The sequence below is a fragment of the Balaenoptera acutorostrata genome, chromosome 2, assembly GCF_949987535.1.
Source record: "Balaenoptera acutorostrata chromosome 2, mBalAcu1.1, whole genome shotgun sequence".
In the NCBI taxonomy this organism is placed as follows: Eukaryota; Metazoa; Chordata; class Mammalia; order Artiodactyla; family Balaenopteridae; genus Balaenoptera; species Balaenoptera acutorostrata.
Window position 1 is genome coordinate 37,213,267 of NC_080065.1, and position 17,351 is coordinate 37,230,617.

The window sequence follows — 17,351 nt, forward strand, 5'->3', positions numbered from 1 at the left end:
AGAGAAAATATTTGCAAATCATATATCTAATAAGGGGTTAATAACCTTATAGAGAATAGACAGAATATAAAATATATAAAGAACTTCTACAACTCAACAACAACAAAAAGAACCAAAAAAAAAAAAAAAAGGGAGGGCTTCCCTGGTGGCGCAGTGGTTGAGAGTCTGCCTGCTAATGCAGGGGACACGGGTTTGAGCCCTGGTCTGGGAAGATCCCACATGCCACGGAGCAGCTGGGCCCGTGAGCCACAATTGCTGAGCCTGCGCGTCTGGAGCCTGTGCCCCGCGATGGGAGGGGCCGCGATGGAGAAAGGCCCGCGCACCGCGATGAAGAGCGGTCCCCGCACCGCGATGAAGAGTGGCCCCCGCTTGCCGCAACTGGAGAAAGCCCTCGCACGAACCGAAGACCCAACACAGCCAAAAATAAATAAATAAATAAATAAAATAAATAAATAAATAAGAAAATCCTTTAAAAAAATAAAATAAAATAAAACCTGCACAATTCTTTAAAAAAAAAAAAAAAAAAAAAAAAGGGACAAAGGATTGAACAGACATTTTTCCAAAGAAGATATACAAAGAGGCAATAAGGCTATGAAAAGATGCTCAAAGTCATTAATCATTAGGGAAATGCAACTCAAAGTCACAATGAGATACCACCTCACACCCATTAGGATGGCTACTGTAAAAACAAACAGAAAATAACAAAGTGATGGCAAGGATACAGAAAAATTAGAACCCTTGTGCACTGCTGGTGGGAATGTAAAATAGTGTCACTGCCGGAGAAAACAGTATGGTGGTTCCTCTAAAGATAAAAATAGGCTTGCCATATGATCCAACAGGCCTACTTATGGGTATATACCCAAAATAATTAAAAGCAGGGTCTGGAAGAAATATCTGTGCACCCATGTTCATAGCAGCATTATTTACAATAGCCAAAATGTGAAAAACACCCATCAGATGAATGTCCAACAGATGAATGGATTAACAAAATACGGTATACACATAGAATGGAATATTGTTCAGCCTTAAAAAAGGAATGAAATTCTGATTCATGCTACAACATGGATGGACCTTGAAGACATTGTTCTAAGGGAAATAAGCCAGGTATCAAAAGATAAATACTGTATGATGCCACTTACATGAGTTACCTAAAGTATAAAATTCACAGAGACAGAAAGTAGAATGGTAGTTGCCAGGGCTGGTGGAAGGAGGGAATGAAGAGTTGTTTAACGGGTACAGAGCTTCAGTTTTGCAAGATGAAAAGAGTTCTGGAGATTGCTTTGCACAACAATGTAAAAGTACTTAACACACTGAACTGTACACTTAAAAATGGCTCAGATGATAAACATGTATATTTTACCACAATCAAAAATTAAAAAATTTAATAAAAAATGACTGATGTCTGTGAAGAGTTGGTAATAACATGGGAATATGTAAGATGAAGTGAGAAAAAAAAAACAGGATAAAAAATCATATGCAGAGTAGAATCTCAACTCTGTAACCAACATGGAAGACTAGAAATAAAGACCTGGAAATATACCAAAATGTGGATAATAAGGGGGAGGGGAAGACTGGGATGATTTTTATTATTTTTAAAAACTTTCTATAGTTTCCAAGTTTTAACATTGAACTTCTATTTCTTTTACTGCAGGGTAAAAATATTATTTTAAAAACGTGCTTAAAATTATTATCTTCTTCAGGCTTATTGCTGCTAACCAAACTAGGGTGTGATTAAGGGTTTCATATATTTCTAATGGGAAGATTAAAATTTGCCTACAGGCCAAGATAAATTATTTTTGCACAGAAATTTCAGTCCTCATATATCAATAAGTCTGACTCTTATAAGCAGCTCCGCTAGTCCCTGTGAGTCAACAAATGATCAGGCTGTCAGTCAATTCTGTCACTCTGGAAAGAGAAAAAGCCCCCATTTGAAATAACCTATTGATGAACTGTGTTCATGTTTGATCGGTGCACTAGAGTCTGCACCGATCGATAAGTCAGTTGATCAGAATGAGGAGATGGGGGAGGAAATATTTTTTCAAGGAGAACAAACAAAAAATTCTCTACCTGAGGTATCTGATGGCGATTAAGGCTTTCCACCTAACAGGGCTAGCCAAGGAATCCAGGGGCTCATCCCTGATGAAGTCCTGCAACACAGACAAGGAGGTGAGCTGTCTCAGGAAGGACCAGGGGAGTTTCTAGATGCAAAGAGGTGGAAACCTCATTGGACCGTTGGGCACCCTCAGGCAGAAATATGGCCAAGGTCTGTTCTTCGGGACTGGCGAGTTTTACCCATTACCTACACTCTCGGTAATGAACTTCTCAGGGTCTTGCCCATGTCCTCCCTGCACACTCACCAGCATGTAACCCAGCAGCACCTCCTTGTAGGAAAACTTGAACTTCTCATCCTCAGCATCTTGGACAGCAATGGCAATTTCCGTGATACTTCTTATAAAACTCATCTGCAGATCCATGTCCTAAAGCAAAATGACTCACAGTGCAAGCCAGGGTCTTAGGCACCACACCCGGTTCTACAAATAGGGTTGAAATATGTGCCCAGACAGGAGTGAAACTGCTCCTTTTGCCATCTCCACCTTAGTCTCGGATCCAAGTTGCAGGGAAGTTGAGAAACTAAGGTCAATCTCCAACCCCTCCAGCTCCCACCTAAATTGAGGTTTCTCTAGAGCAGTGGCTTTCAAACATTTTTGATCAGAAATCAAAATAGGGAACAGTTTACAATTCTACCCAGTACTTACATGCGCAATATAGTGAATATATATATATAAAATACATAACTGAAATAAAAGTTTTATGATATTTATTATTGCTATATGCATTATACTCTTCTATTTCTCTTTTATTTCATTACAAACATTTTGCTGTTTTTGATCTATTAGATATATTAAATTGATTTCATGATCTACCGGTGGTTTACAACCTACAGTTCTAAGAACACTGTTCTAGTTTACAGTCTAACTTCCAAACCACCTAGAAGCAAATACAGCTCCTTGTTCTGTCTTAACTTAGACTCAGGGTTCCTGGCTTCAGAACTGGATTAATTAGTTATATTTTGGGATCCTTTCCTGTGGAATCAAATCAAGAGAACATTTATGCTTACTGTACTTCCAGGGAGCATGATTTGTATTCAAATATATTTATACTCAAACACAGGTATTCAAATATATCACATATGCTGCATACCTTGTTCATCACAGCCATGCCCAGAACCTGAAAAAAATCAAAGGCAGAAGCAGACACTAGAGCAGCAGTTAGAGTTCCCTCATCCCAACAAAAAGACCTACCCATCAACCTGAAGGACAACAGTGAAGCAGGATGCCGAGTCTTTCCAGCTGGTGGGAGCTGTTGCCTCCCTCCCCCAGTTTCAAAGGGAGACCTTGTACACTGGTAGATTCTTTGCCCTGGGTGAATCATGACTAAACTACAGAAAGCAGCATAAAGGTGTCAAGCCTTTGGGCTTCAGGCTTCTCATTTTAAAGAGGCTCTATCAGACTTTGGCAAGAAAAAGGGTATTAAGGCTCTTGGCAGAAAGAGCAGTGAAAAGTTATAAAATGAAAGTTAATAGGGCAGCTGACTTTGGAATTGAGATATAGTTAGTTCTGCGACAACACCTTTGTTGAAAATGCAAATTTGTTCCAACGAAACTGATACATGAGGGAATACTTTTAGCATATTCTGAATTTTGAGTTTCCTTATGCACAGTTTTTTCCGTGAGAGCAAAAAGGTGCAACAGTTGAACTGAGCCGCATAGGAAGACTTGTGCACATACCTTGAATATCTGTCAGCTGCCTTTGTTTACTGTGTGTGGTGAGCTGCTGTCATTCAAATCTGGCATTACAGCTGTTTGTCAGATTTCAGATAACCCTCTTTCCCACCACCATTTCATAGCAGCTCATAAATTGCACAGCTGACTCCAGGTGTTTTTCAAGGAAACGTGCCGTCATTTCTTGGTAGTATTTATATATTTCCTAAATGTTTTTAAAATTACTTTTGAAAATTTAATTCTGGTTTTTTTTTAACGTGTCATTGATGGGGTTTTTTGAATGTTGTTCCCCTCACCCCATTTCTGCCATAATCCCTGTGGTTTTTCTGGTACTGTCTTGTGCAAATGTTGCCTTATAGCAGAACTAACCTCAAAGTGTCCAGTGATCTTTATCTGAAACATCTTTGTCTCTTTCCTTTTTTATTTTTATAATAATTTTCCTCCATGATGGACTAAATATTAATGTAACATAAAACGTCTTTGAAAATTGTGTTTTCAGTTCTCATCATTGCTTATCAAATTTTGGGTATGTCAGAATCACTTTTTGAGGAAGGTGTTAAAATTACAGATTCAGTGATCCATCCTTGAAGACTGATTCATTAGGGATCTCTATTTTTAACAGGCTTTCCAGGTAATTCTCATGCAGCTGAGGTGTGGGGATCACTGCCCTACATCCTTCCACTAGCAGGTACCTATATCTACAATACCGTGAGCTCCCTATGAGTCCATTCTTCTCACATACACACATGAATAAATGTCAAGGGCACAGATTTATCAAACAGGTGGTTTGTGGAGGACACAGAAGATAAGATAAAGGAACATAAAATACAGTCCCTAACATCAAGGTGCTGTCAATCTAATGGGAGAAGCAGATGTGCAGGTAATCAGCAAAAACCCCTAAACCTGGCTGTGAATAAGAATCATTCATAAACCTTTAAAAAATACAAATGGCAGACCCCACCCCAGACTTACTGAGGCAACCTCCCTGGATAATGAATCTGGGAAGCCATATTTTAAACTTGATTGCTAGGTGGGTCTTAGGTGGCTAACTTGGTACTAATCCGCAAAATGGCTGAACTGACAACATGTAGAAAGCATTTTATTAAAGACACAAAAAGTGCTATGGGGGACAGAAACGATTGGATGAATTCCAACTCGGTTCTGTGGTTCTGAGGCAGAAGCATCCTTGGCATGTTTGAGGGGCGTCAAGGATGGTCAGCGTGGCTGGGATGAAGGTGGAGGGGGAAATTAGTACAACTTGATGTAGATTGAGTAGATTGACAAGTGATGCATTTTACTCACTTAAAAATACATAAATGGCTCTTACTATTTGTGAGGTACTCTTTTAGATGGCTTATAAGTATTACCCTATAAAAGGTTAAACAGCTACCATTAGCAACACATCAGAGACTATTACAGGGAAGTAATAAGCCAGCTGCCCTAAAGTACTACAGGAGTCATTGCTTTAAGTTTAAACGAGGGTGAGATCATGGTGGGTACAACTGGTCTAGGAAGGCAACACGGGAGTGGTGGGATGTGAACTGCCCAAGGTCTTAAGAAAGAAACAAATTGCTCAACTCTGTTTCATAATAAAATGTTCTCTTTCCATAGGTTCTCATCCTCCAAACATACTATACCATACCCTATCTTTCCTTTGGTCTGTATCCTTTGAGCATGAAGATTTCCAAGAGCTGAGTCCCTCCAAGTTTTGGGAGCCCCAGCCTTGGAAATTGAGGTGGCCCTGTGTTGGTCGTTACCTGAGAGCACTGGCCATAAAGAAACAGGACTTGGGACACAATGTCTTGATCAAGCCTGGGGAGGAGCTGCCTCTTGGGAGCATGAAGGGCCACGGCTCCATAGATTAGCATGATGTCAGTCTTGGTCAGGCTTTTTTTCCCAGAGAAAATACCCTGAAGAGGAGGAAAGAGAGACATAAAAAATATGACTGAAGGAGTTTCTTTTTCTCTCATATTTTTTCCTAATTCTATGGGCCACTATGGGGGTTAAGAAATGGGACTGAGATTATTACAATTAGTCTAAAGCTGATACTCTTGCCGATATAAATTTAAACACACAGGACGGTGTTGTGGATTTATCAGGCGTTAAGAGAGGTACCTGTGAGAAGGCTTTCATTACTTTTTACTCATTAAATCCTTCTCCTTTAGGGGAAGCAGAGTGTACACAATGGAAACTGTCCATGAGGCCTGAGCAGCTGGGACAAACCTAGGCACACACGGAGCTCCTTAGGGCCTCCCAGGTCAGCATTAGTGACAGAAAGTGGAGGAGACTTGGTACCTAGCTGGTCATTCTTCAGGGCTTGGGTTCGGACAGTTCTGACCTGGAATAAAGACCTGGGGATGGGAGCAAGTATAATACAGAGAAAGGATATTCACTGAAGGAGTCAGTGTCATTTGCCTTTGCAATGACCAAGGGCTTTGGAGGAAAAGATTCTTCTTTTTACCTTGCATCGATTCATGAAAAACTTTTCCCGATCTTGGAATGTTTTAAGAACTTTTAAAACAATTTCAAAGTGGTTCTCGGCACAGTATCCTAAGATAGATGTTATTCCCTAAAATCGGAAAAGATAGGACATTTTGAGTTTATTCATCTATTCAACAAATATTTATTGAGCACTTATTATGTGTCAGGAACTGTTCTAGGTGCAGGGGATACAGGACTGAACAAAACACATCAAACTCCCCATCCTTTTGAGTGTACAACCAGGGGAAGTCTTGGGGAAGTGACAGAGAAGTGACATAAAGTGAACACATGAATTTGATAAGCATGTAAATGTAAATGTATAGTATGTCAGAAGGTGATAAGTGCTATGGAGATAAGAAAAGCAAAAAAAAAAAAAAAAAAAAAGGGTAGAAGCTGCACATTGGGGGGAGTTGGCAATATAAATAGGGTGCCCAGAGAAGGCCTCAATACAGGGTGACATGGAGAAGAGTCCTGAAATAAGCAAGAGACTGAGCCATTGGACTACCTGGGAAGCAGAGTTCTAAACAGATGGAGTAAGTGCAAAGGCCCTGAGGTCTATCGAGGAGGGCAGAAGGAACAATCAAGGGGAAGTGCAGGATGAGGTGAGAGAGGAAGTGGGGGTTGGTCTGAGTAGGGCCTTTCAGGCCACAGCCAGTAATTTGGATTTCTAATCTTAGACTAGTGGGAAGCCAGTGGAGGTTTTTTTGAGCTAGAGTTGACTGTCGTTTCTATAGAATCCCTCTCCTGCTGAACCCTTACTGTATCTCAAGTGGCTAAAATGTTGAAAGCTGGTAGCTCCTGTTTCACGCTCTATGGTCATATTTCCCCCCTTGCCTACATTCTTCCCACCTGTCTTGCTTGAGGCTCACTTCACTACTGTACCTTCATGGCAGTTTGTTTATGAGTCCTGTTATATTTCATCTGATTGCACAACCCTGCTAGAACCACCATGACCACTGTCACCAAGGTCTCAACCAGCACTGTTCTTAGTCCTCAGATACTAGGCCACATACTCTCCATTATCAGAAGATGCCTGGAAGAGATCTTTAAAGGCTTGTGGCCTGATGTCTCTGTGTTCCTTGGTCATGGCCTAAGATATAAACCTCTCTGTGTCTTTCAGCCTCTGGGTCCTGTGTCTTTCAGCCTCTGGGTCACCCCACAGTGCTCTGTGTTTCTCCTCTCCCAACCCATCTACCTAACATCTTAACTCCTTCCCCTACTTTTCCACCTATGTCCCACTGTCTTTCTATCATGTAAGTCTGGCAAAACCCAAGCCCTGGATAAATCTGACTCCCCATCTTGACGATCACCTATCCCTACACCTCATCTGCAGGAGGCTACTGGAAAAAAAAAGTGACCCCACTGAGAAAATAGGTGGCAGTAGAAGATGATTTCAACCCCCAGCGGGGCCCTCAAATCTGCACAGATGTCCTACATCTTTCCCTGAGTCCATTTTCTCTCTCCAGTTCCTCACAGTTGCAACCTCAGCTCTTTTCTCCTGAAACTGTTCACTAAGCACTATCCATGAATAAGAACTTTGAGAAGGGTTCTGTTTTCCCTTATTTTACTTGGAAGAACCTGAGGGATGTAGGTAGCATGTTGTAGAGGCAAGATTTGAATCCAGCTAGTCTGACATCAGAATCAGAGCTCAGGTGTCACCTGAGGGAGAGAGTCATGCTCAGGAGATGGGCGGCCAGCAGGCTCAGTGAGACTAAGAAAGTTACGTGCTAACACCTTACTCGTCCAGAGGTCATTCACTAAGTGACTTGAGTGTGTGGGACACACTCAAGAACTTGAAGTAAAGTTAAGTAAAAGAGGAATTTGAGAAGCTCAAATGGATGTCACAAAGTTCATCTTTTAAAGTTTGTGAACCCCTCAGACCTTGAATGACGGCCATATTGTATGCTTATATCTGAAATAAACTGACATTGTTTCCTAGCCCAGAGCAGAACTAAAAGGGCAATTAGGATGGGAAAAATGGTGCTAGGAATAATGCCAATGAGAAATGTGAAGACTGAATATCTGAGAAGGAAAAAAGAACTAAAATAGCAATATAAAAACAGTTTCAAAAGTTCAGTAAGTCTAGTGGTTTCTAGCCATTTACGATGGGGAAAGGACCCTAAACATCTGAGAATTTCTGAGAAGAGTATATAACAAGACAGACTATGAAAATTTATTTTTTACTAGCTGGTCTTTATTAGCCTTGGAGAGTTTTTTTTTTTTTAAACAGACATCCTCTTTTTTCTCCCACATTCACATATGCTCTCCAGCTTAGGCTAGGGTAGGGAAGAGGCAAAAACACTCTGCAAAAGCTCTCCAGGTTATACCTATATTTTCTCTAGGTGGAAAACCAATGGTATATAAGCTTACTTTCAGCTTACAAGTTTAATGATTTTGATACTTACAATCATACTCTTAAGTTATAAAGCCAAGGTCAAAATATATTTAAAATACTCTCGTTAAGTAAGAGTGATTAAAATTCATTTTTCAATATTTTCACAAATCTGGTTAGATAATGAAGCATTGATATTTAAATAAGGAAGTTTCATTTTTCTGAAAAATTCTGTTGGACTCTCTTGAATGTATGCATGGATAATTCTGAATAAGTAAGACATTAACATAAGGACTGTCAGAGGTTTTCCAGAGGGAATTCATTATCGTTGTCATGAGAGGAAATTGAGAGAAAGGGGTCCCACCTGGCGTTGATCTCCCAGGTGGTTGGGAGCAACCAGAGATTCCTTAATCTGTGAGCTTACAAAGTCTGTGTCTTGGCAGGACGCTAAGGTGGTTCCCAAGGCTTTCCAAAGAAATTTCTGGAAAACAAAGGACAAGCAACACAGTTAAAGGTTGGAAAGCAAGACTGATGAAAAATGGAAAGAGTTAAAACAGTCATTTGAAGAAAAGACATTGAGGTAACTTACGACTGCTTACTAACCATGCACTTTCCTATATTATCTCTTCTTCAAAGCGTTCCCCACCCCCCCACCCCCCCCCCCCCGCCAAGGCTCTGTCCTCTACCTGTGTTCTTCTGTCCTCCTCTATGCCATGTGCTCCACCATCATAATACATTTCACTCTCTACTGTAATTTTTAATTTTCTTATTTGTCGCTGTGCTCAGAATTTCAGTTCTTGGCTGCAGAGGGTCTTATTGATTATTTCCAGTGGGCAGTTACTGGTAGCTAATAAGTGCTCGTTGCATTAACACACTCAATAAAATTGGGTTATTTTGAAGATAATGTCATCAGATATTCTCAAACTCCACAGTATATTGACTTAGTTTATAGTTTAGGAGATTTAGCGTACAGTAATTTTGAAAATAATACTTTGTATGCTCTACTATTATCTCTCTCCCAGGAGTAGAGTGAGTTGTCCAGAAGTGCTGCCAGAATGGTATTAGGAGTGAAGAAGAAAACTCACATAAGAACTTTTACATATGCATTGTGTCTTTAGTAAGGAACTCTAAACTGGGGAGGGAAAGCACCCCATGGAGGAACACTGGAGGCGGAGCATGTGGGGAATCATTCTGTGGCTTCCACTTCCCTTACAGGTGGTGAGAATGTTGGATTCATCATGCCAGCCCTACCCTGGTTACTTCTGCAGTGTCGGGATGGAGAAAAGGCAAGTAGGTAAGTCGTGTCTTCCTGTTATCTTCTGTTAGAGGCCACGTATGATGTAGAGCTATGCCTCGAGGTGTGGGGCAGCCCCTCAGTGGCTTGTGTTTGAACAGTATAGCACACGCCTGGATGTAAATAGGTATATGAACATGTGTGTATATACAGCTATATAATACCAGATTGGCATCTCTTTATTTAGACTGTCCATCTTGTTACACACAGGAGAGTAAAGTGGCAAGTTGGAAGTCCACTCTAAGGACCCTGCAGAGTTCCAAGGATTGTAGCTATGGAGTGGTCATTATTGATCAGAAAGGATGTATGGCACAGGAGGAAAGGAAAATCTAGATTAGTAACAAATGAAGTTAAATTAGTACATTCAGGAGAAATTGTACGCATTAGTCTGACTTGGGATGAGAAGGGGACCTAAGGTGATAAAACAGGTGGAAGAACTACCAGAGTAAGAGTAAAATCAGAGTAAGAATCTGACAAGGTAGCAGCCACTTCACTCTTGGTTGTCCAGGCAAAAGACCCCCATGATCATGGAATCATAATGAGGAAAACTGTTTACAGCACTGGAGTAAATATTAATTAGGGTCAAAGCTGCTAGAGTCTATTTAACTCCATCTTGGGAGAAGGATAGGAAAGAGTCTGGAAAAGTCTTGTGCTGAGAAAAAATTGATTTGATCAGGGGGAAATAAGACTTACATGTGAAGGGCTAGCTAGCCTCAGTGGTCCCCAGTACTGCTGATCTGTTGTTTCTCTGCTGAATTTGGTCAGAGTCAATGTATAGTGCATTCTTACTTGGGGACTTGGCTAGGAATCCCAGAAATCAGAAACCCAGAATTGGGGAAAAAAATGTCATTGATTGCAAAAATAGCCATAACCTTTCTATCCCACGTCTATCCACGTCTCCCTGCTATGGGAGTTTGCAGCTCTTATCAAGACGAGTCTATTTCTCCATTCCTTGCATCTGGGCTGGTCTTGTGACTTGTTTTTGTCAATGGAATTGGTAGAAGCAATAGTATGCCCCTTCTGAGCTTAGACCTCAGGAGACATTGCATACTTCATCACCCCCACCATGAGAGCAAGCCTGGGCTAGCCTGCTGGAGGATGAGGGACTGCAAGGGGCAGAAAAAAGCTGTCCTAGTTAAGATCATCCCAGACCAGCCAACCCCCAGTACACTGCAGTAAAGCTAGTTGAGATCAGAAGACTGCCCAGTTGAGCCTGACTCAAACTGTCAACTTGCAAAATTGTAAGCTTACTAGGTGCCTGTTATTTTAAGCCACCAAGGGTAGTTTGTTATGCTTCTAAAGCTAGTTAGTACAGTTACTTTTCTGGTGTTAAGTGTAAAGGTTGAGAGCTATCTAAGCAGCTCATTGCTTGAATTGCTCTGCCTACTCATACAACCATCATCTTGGACTAATCTTGTGGGTTTGGAAGCTGTTGGATGAATGGTACTACATGAGATGCACAAGGCTAGTTCGTGTATAAGAAGATGAGTCATTGCTCACCAAATCTTCCTGATGGGTGTGTCTGCAGGCTGGATAGACCAATTTGGAGAATCAGTATTCTGTACCAAATTAGAGAGTCAATCAGTGAGGGGAGTTTTGAAAATTACATAGAAGAGTTGGAGGTTGCTAATAAAGAATTTGTGGGAAGAGACACTTAATACTGGGAACACTTAATGACTTAGGAAATGTTTTTTCAGGAAAAAAAGAATTTAGGAATAATATAACCACAATGATAACCACCATCTACTTTTTATTGAACACACGCCACATGCCAGGCACTTCACTTGGGACTTTATATACTTTATCTCATTGAACCCTCGTAACACTACAATCCTCAGAGGTAGATAAAATTTCCATTTTGTTGATGAGTATACTGAGGCTCCAAATTTACCTAAAGCTACATAAGCAGTAAGTAGCAGAAGCTGGATTCAAACCCCATTTGGAATGGATGGTTACAATGTGGAGGGTTTGGTAGAGGTCATGTGGAGAGAGAGGAATGAAAGAAGTGGTCTTTGAGCATTCTTTTTTTTCAAGTTTTTAAAAAATTGTAGTAGATTGTTTCTCGTAGCCAGCCTCACAAGACTGGCCCAATGGAAACCAAGGCATAAGCTGCATTAAACTAGTGCTATGGTAGGGGCTGCTATTTGCCTTCCAGTATCCATTTTTCTTCCTTCTCTAGAACAGAACCCCCGAATTTTAGTTAGGCATGTATTTACCTTGAAGACACTATACTCGGCAGTTTTCCTTGCAGATAGATGTGGCCCTGTAACTTTTGGTCAAATGTAAGGTGAAGAGAATGGAGCATTTTTCTAACCATTTCTCCCTCCTTTTGGTCATAAAGTGGAAGCTAAGGTCTCTGAGCTGAAAAACCAACCTTCTCAACAGAGGTGTTGCCATAACTGTCCATTTGCTGGTTGAAATCCCGACTCAGTTGAATGGTCCAGGCTACGTCATTGATCTTCCATAACGACTCTTTGAGCAACTGTTGTTGTAGGAGGTGAAAGTCAGATACTAATGTGACGGTTTAATGTGCTTTCTTGGTGCTTTTTTGTTATAATGTATTCTAAAAGTATAAAGTATATATTACATGGGATTATTCCTCTTCCCATAACAACCTGTTCCGAATTCCCATTAAGAATTAGATGCGCAGGAAGGGCAAGTAACTCCGTGTAAGTGCCTTCCTTTTTCCTTTTAAGTAAAAATTGCCGAAAAACTTAAAATAGAAACTCATCCAATCTGAAACTTAAAATTGAACTTAACATCTTTCAAGGTTTGGGTAGATTTGGAAAAAACTCCATTTGTCAAAGTTAGTTTGCTTTACACCATACTAAGAAAAAGGGACATTTTTGGAATAGTGAATTAAATGCCTTGAAGAACCAATTAAATATACAAGCACAAGTTGCCAACTTCAACTCGAGTAATGAAATATTCCTAATTTCATCAATTATTTTGAGTCAGGGCCACAATCAGTTGTCTGAACCCATGTCCCTCTTCACTGAACAATACATAAAAAGGTGTTTTTGTCTTTTTGGAGGACAAAATCCATTTGCAATTTCTAAAATCTACAATTTCTCCTGTGTTTTCTCTACCTTAAGCTTAGAAAGAACACAATGTCAAAACCAATGAAAAGATTTGTATTCATTTTCTTAATAAGAACTCGTTCAGTGGATCCTTTGAAGAGAAAAAATTGTACAACCTTGGCAGTATAAGGGAAGAAAGCAAATGCAGACAGTTTGGAAAAAGAAGCCAAGAAGTATACTCAAGATTGGAAGAAGGAAAAGAACTGTTCTCAAGGCTTCTCGAGAAAGAACCTTCCTTCCTAGTAAGAACAGTTATTTTAAAATGGTAGCAGGGGGCTTCCCTGGTGGCTCAGTGGTTAAGAATCCGCCTGCCAATGCAGGGGACATGGGTTCAAGCCCTGGTCAGGGAAGATCCCACATGCCACGGAGCAACTAAGCCCGTGTGCCACAACTACTGAGCCTGTGCTCTAGAGCCTGTGGGCCACAACTACTGAGGCCATGTGCCACAATTACTGAAACCCGTGAGCCTAAAGCCAATGCTCCACAACAAGAGAAGCCACTGCAATAAGCCCGTGCACCGCAACAAAGACTAGCCCCTGCTCGCCACAACTAGAGAAAGCCCATGCCCAGCAACAAAGACCCAATGCAGCTAAAAATAAAAAAAAAGAAAAAAGAAAAGAAAAGAAAAAAAAAAGGTAGCAGGGGAAAATAAGATAAAAACTTTGAGAGAGGGAGGGGAAGATAAAAGAAGCCTGAATATAGGAGGAGAGGTGGATCCCAGAGTTAAGGACCAGGAAGCATAGAGCCATTGCTTTCAAACCTCATATGGGATAAGATTCACTGTGGGTATCATTAAGACCTGTGAGCTCGCAGGTACCCCACTTAGAGATTCTGATTCTGGAAGGGGGGTGTTGGGGGTGGGGTGCTGTGGAGAGGTCACTGAAATCTGATATTTTAAAGAAGCCATAGTTCACATGAAAAGATGCTCAACACTGCTAATTATTAGAGAAATACAAATCAACCCTAAATGTCCATCAACAGAGAAATGGATAAAGAAGATGTGGTACATATATACAATGGAATATTACTCAGCCATACAAAAGAATGAAATAATGCCATTGGCAGCAACATGGATGGACCTAGAGATGATCAAACTAAGTGAAGTAAGTCAGACAGAGAAAGACAAATATCATACAATATCACTCATATGTGGAATCTAATTTTAAAAAAAGGTACAAATGAACTTATTTACAAAACAGAAGCAGACTTATAGATATCAAAAACAAACTTATGGTTACCAAAGGATTTGGGGGGGAGGGGGAGGGATAAATCGGGAACTTGGGATGAACACACGCACACTACTATATTTAAGATAGATGACCAACACGGACCTACTGTATAGCACAGGGAACTCTTCCCAATATTCTGTGATAACCTATATGAGAAAAGAATCTAAAAAAAGAATGAATATATGTATACGTATAATTGAATCACTTTGCAGTACACCTGAAACTAGCACAACATTGTAAATTAGCTATAATCCAATAAAATTAAAATATTTTAAAAATCTAGCAAATTTTATAATCAAATTCTTCAAAAACATTTGACAGGTATTTTTTAAAATATAAATTTAAAAACCATTAAAAATACCCTGAGCTTTCTCTAAAAAAAACAGTTACCTATTCTATAATAAATAGTAATAAATACAAAAAAACCCCACAAAAAAACAAAAACAAACTACAATGAGGTACCACCTCACACTGGTCAGAATGGCCATCACTCAAAAGTCTACAAATAACAAATGCCAGAGAGTGTGTGGAGAAAAGGGAACCTTCCTACACTGTTGGTGGGAATGTAAGTTGGTGCAGCCCCTATGGAAAACAGTATGGAGGTTCCTCAGAAAACAAAAAATAGAATTACCGTATGATCCAGCAATCCCACTCCTGGGCATATATCCAGACAAAACTATAATTCAAAAAGATACATGCACCCCTATGTTCATAGCAGCACTATTTACAATAGCCAGGTCATGGAAGCGACCTAAACGTCCATCGACAGAGGAATGGATAAAGAAGATGTGGTACATATATACAATGGAATATTACTCAGCCATAAAAAGGAACAAAATAATGCCATTTGCAGCAACATGGATGCAACTAGAGATGATCATACTAAGTGAAGTAAGTCAGAAAGAGAAAGACAAATATCATATGATATCACTTATGTATGGAATCTAAAATAGGACACAAGTGAACCTATCTATGAAACAGAAACAGAATCATGGACATAGAGGACAGACTGGCTGTTGCCAAGTGGGTGGGGCTTGGGGGAGGGATGGAGTGGGAGGTCGGGGTGGGCAGATGGAAGCTTTTATATACAGAATGGATAAACAACAAGGCCCTACTGTACAGCACAGGGAACTATAGTCAATATCCTATGATAAACCGTAACAGAAAAGAACGTTAAAAAAAAGAGTGTATATATATGTATAACTGAATCACTTTGCTGTGCAGCAGTAATTAACATAACATTGTAAATCAACTATACTTCAATAAAAAAAAAATAAAGAAAGAAACCATAGTTAATTCCTATATAGGTGGCTTAAGAACCAAAACTCTGCTGGATTAAAAGCTCCCTGCCCATGGGTTCCTTGATCTCCTGTGGGCTCCTGAACTCAAAATGCTCTCTGTAAAGCCAATGTCCAACTCCTGTCTGCAATTTACTGTTTTGGGGATTTGGCATTGTCTGTGGCACTGTTTGTTTGTCAAGGTCCAAAAAGTTATGGTTGAGAGAAAGATTCTTTTCTGGAGAAGGGGTACAACATGGCCTTTTGGTGTTTAGACATCAGAAGATAGTGAGAAGCAGGTAGAGGAGGAAATGGAGTTGTATTTAGGAGCAAAGAAGTGGAAATTATGTTAATCTCTGTTTCTTTTTATGAATGGTGAAAGAATACAATTGCAAGGAGAGGAAAAAAACTGAAAATTAGAGAAGATTTAAGAAAGATGGAGAAAAATATTAGTAAGAAAAATATTAGTAAGTGATATCTTCAAAACTGTCTTAAATTCTGAATCAAACTGAAGACTAAAGATTGTTGTCCAAATTGTGGTGATTTAAAGAGCATAAAATTCTTACGTGATCATGTCTAACAGTCTAGTGATTTTCTCAAGAAAAGGAAATGTTGTTTCCTGTCCTTTGGAATCTAATTCTTTTTAGTTAAGATGGGTAACTTTAGGTGATTTCATCACCCCATCATCAACAATTAGCCTAGGAGCCATCTTTACCTGAAGCAGCATGGTCTCCCACAGCATGATACTAGTGTTCTTTCCTAGAAATAGAAATTGATGCAATAAGTGCCCAAAAAAACCCCACCCTAGTATCCAGGCCAGCACCGGCTGCTACTGTTCCATTTCAAGCTTTCTCCCTATGCAGGATGGTTATTTCAGATTAAATTTACTATGCTGGCAATTCTAAATTGCTAGTCAGCTGGACAGAGGGTCTTCAATCCATGATAAAAATCCAGGCTTTTTGCCAATTTCAACAGTAACTACTGAATTACCATGTCTTAATATTCTAGCATGGATGAATAATAACTTTTTAGAACAATACCAAAAGAGAGCTTCTCTAAATACAAAAAGCAAAGACCAGAGCAAAAGTAAAAGTTCCTGCTAAATATGTAACACACCTGGTCCTCTTATAATATCAATATAAGTATTTGGTAGAGAAATAGAACATAAGGAGTCCAGGACAAAATAGAGCTGTCGACCTTGCATGTCAAGTTCATTGTTTTTATTGCCTAATATGAACATTAATGGCTTAAGACATAGAAGTGGTGCCTCATTTCCTTGTGTTCTTGTCTCCTTGGATAAAGACCTGATCCCACTCCCTTGTACCTTCCAGAGGCTGCAGGAGCTCAGGTATGCGTGTTTTCCATAGCTCTACCAAATTTGGGTGAATTATCTCAGGCAATATCTTCAAAAGTCCTATTGCACCGACCCCACGTAATTTCCCTAAGCTGGCGAGCATAGATATTACCTGGAGGAAGGAAGAAAAATTGCTAATCAACTCAGGGATATTTAAAAGGCTCGCCTACCTTTTCCTTTTTATCACTGTTCTGGATTCTCTTGAATCCTTCATTAGATAATCTTTTAACAAACCATCACAGTCTATTCTTACTTATTCTAGAGCAAAGCTAATACTTAGACAATCCATCTGCCCAATTTTCTTCTGAGGATAAAGGTGTAAAAATATATGGAAACCATCAACCAAAAATAAATGAAACATACCAACACTTAGATATATCTATTAATTAAATAAGGGCATGTGGAAATAGTGCTCAAGCACATACATGGCCAAAAAGAGAGAGAGAAATCTAAACAACAGATGTGGAATTTGTTTGAATGGTTCTTATGGATCAAATTCAGTCTATGTTTATTTAAAAAATCA

At 39.8% G+C, this 17,351-nt stretch overlaps 1 protein-coding gene across 1 annotated transcript in view; it reads right to left on the reverse strand.

The window, feature by feature from the left end:
• The window catches only part of MROH2B (maestro heat like repeat family member 2B), a 60,826-nt gene that overhangs the window by 23,605 nt on the left and 19,870 nt on the right, over positions 1-17,351 (reverse strand). Inside the window, exons 16-24 of the mRNA XM_007192267.2 lie at positions 16,799-16,940; positions 16,190-16,233; positions 12,263-12,370; positions 8,959-9,075; positions 6,243-6,350; positions 5,539-5,691; positions 3,202-3,228; positions 2,358-2,477; positions 2,068-2,147 (exon numbers count right to left, since the gene is read on the reverse strand). Coding sequence (XP_007192329.2) covers positions 2,068-2,147; positions 2,358-2,477; positions 3,202-3,228; positions 5,539-5,691; positions 6,243-6,350; positions 8,959-9,075; positions 12,263-12,370; positions 16,190-16,233; positions 16,799-16,940 — 899 coding nt within the window. The remainder of the gene's footprint in view (positions 1-2,067; positions 2,148-2,357; positions 2,478-3,201; positions 3,229-5,538; positions 5,692-6,242; positions 6,351-8,958; positions 9,076-12,262; positions 12,371-16,189; positions 16,234-16,798; positions 16,941-17,351) is intronic.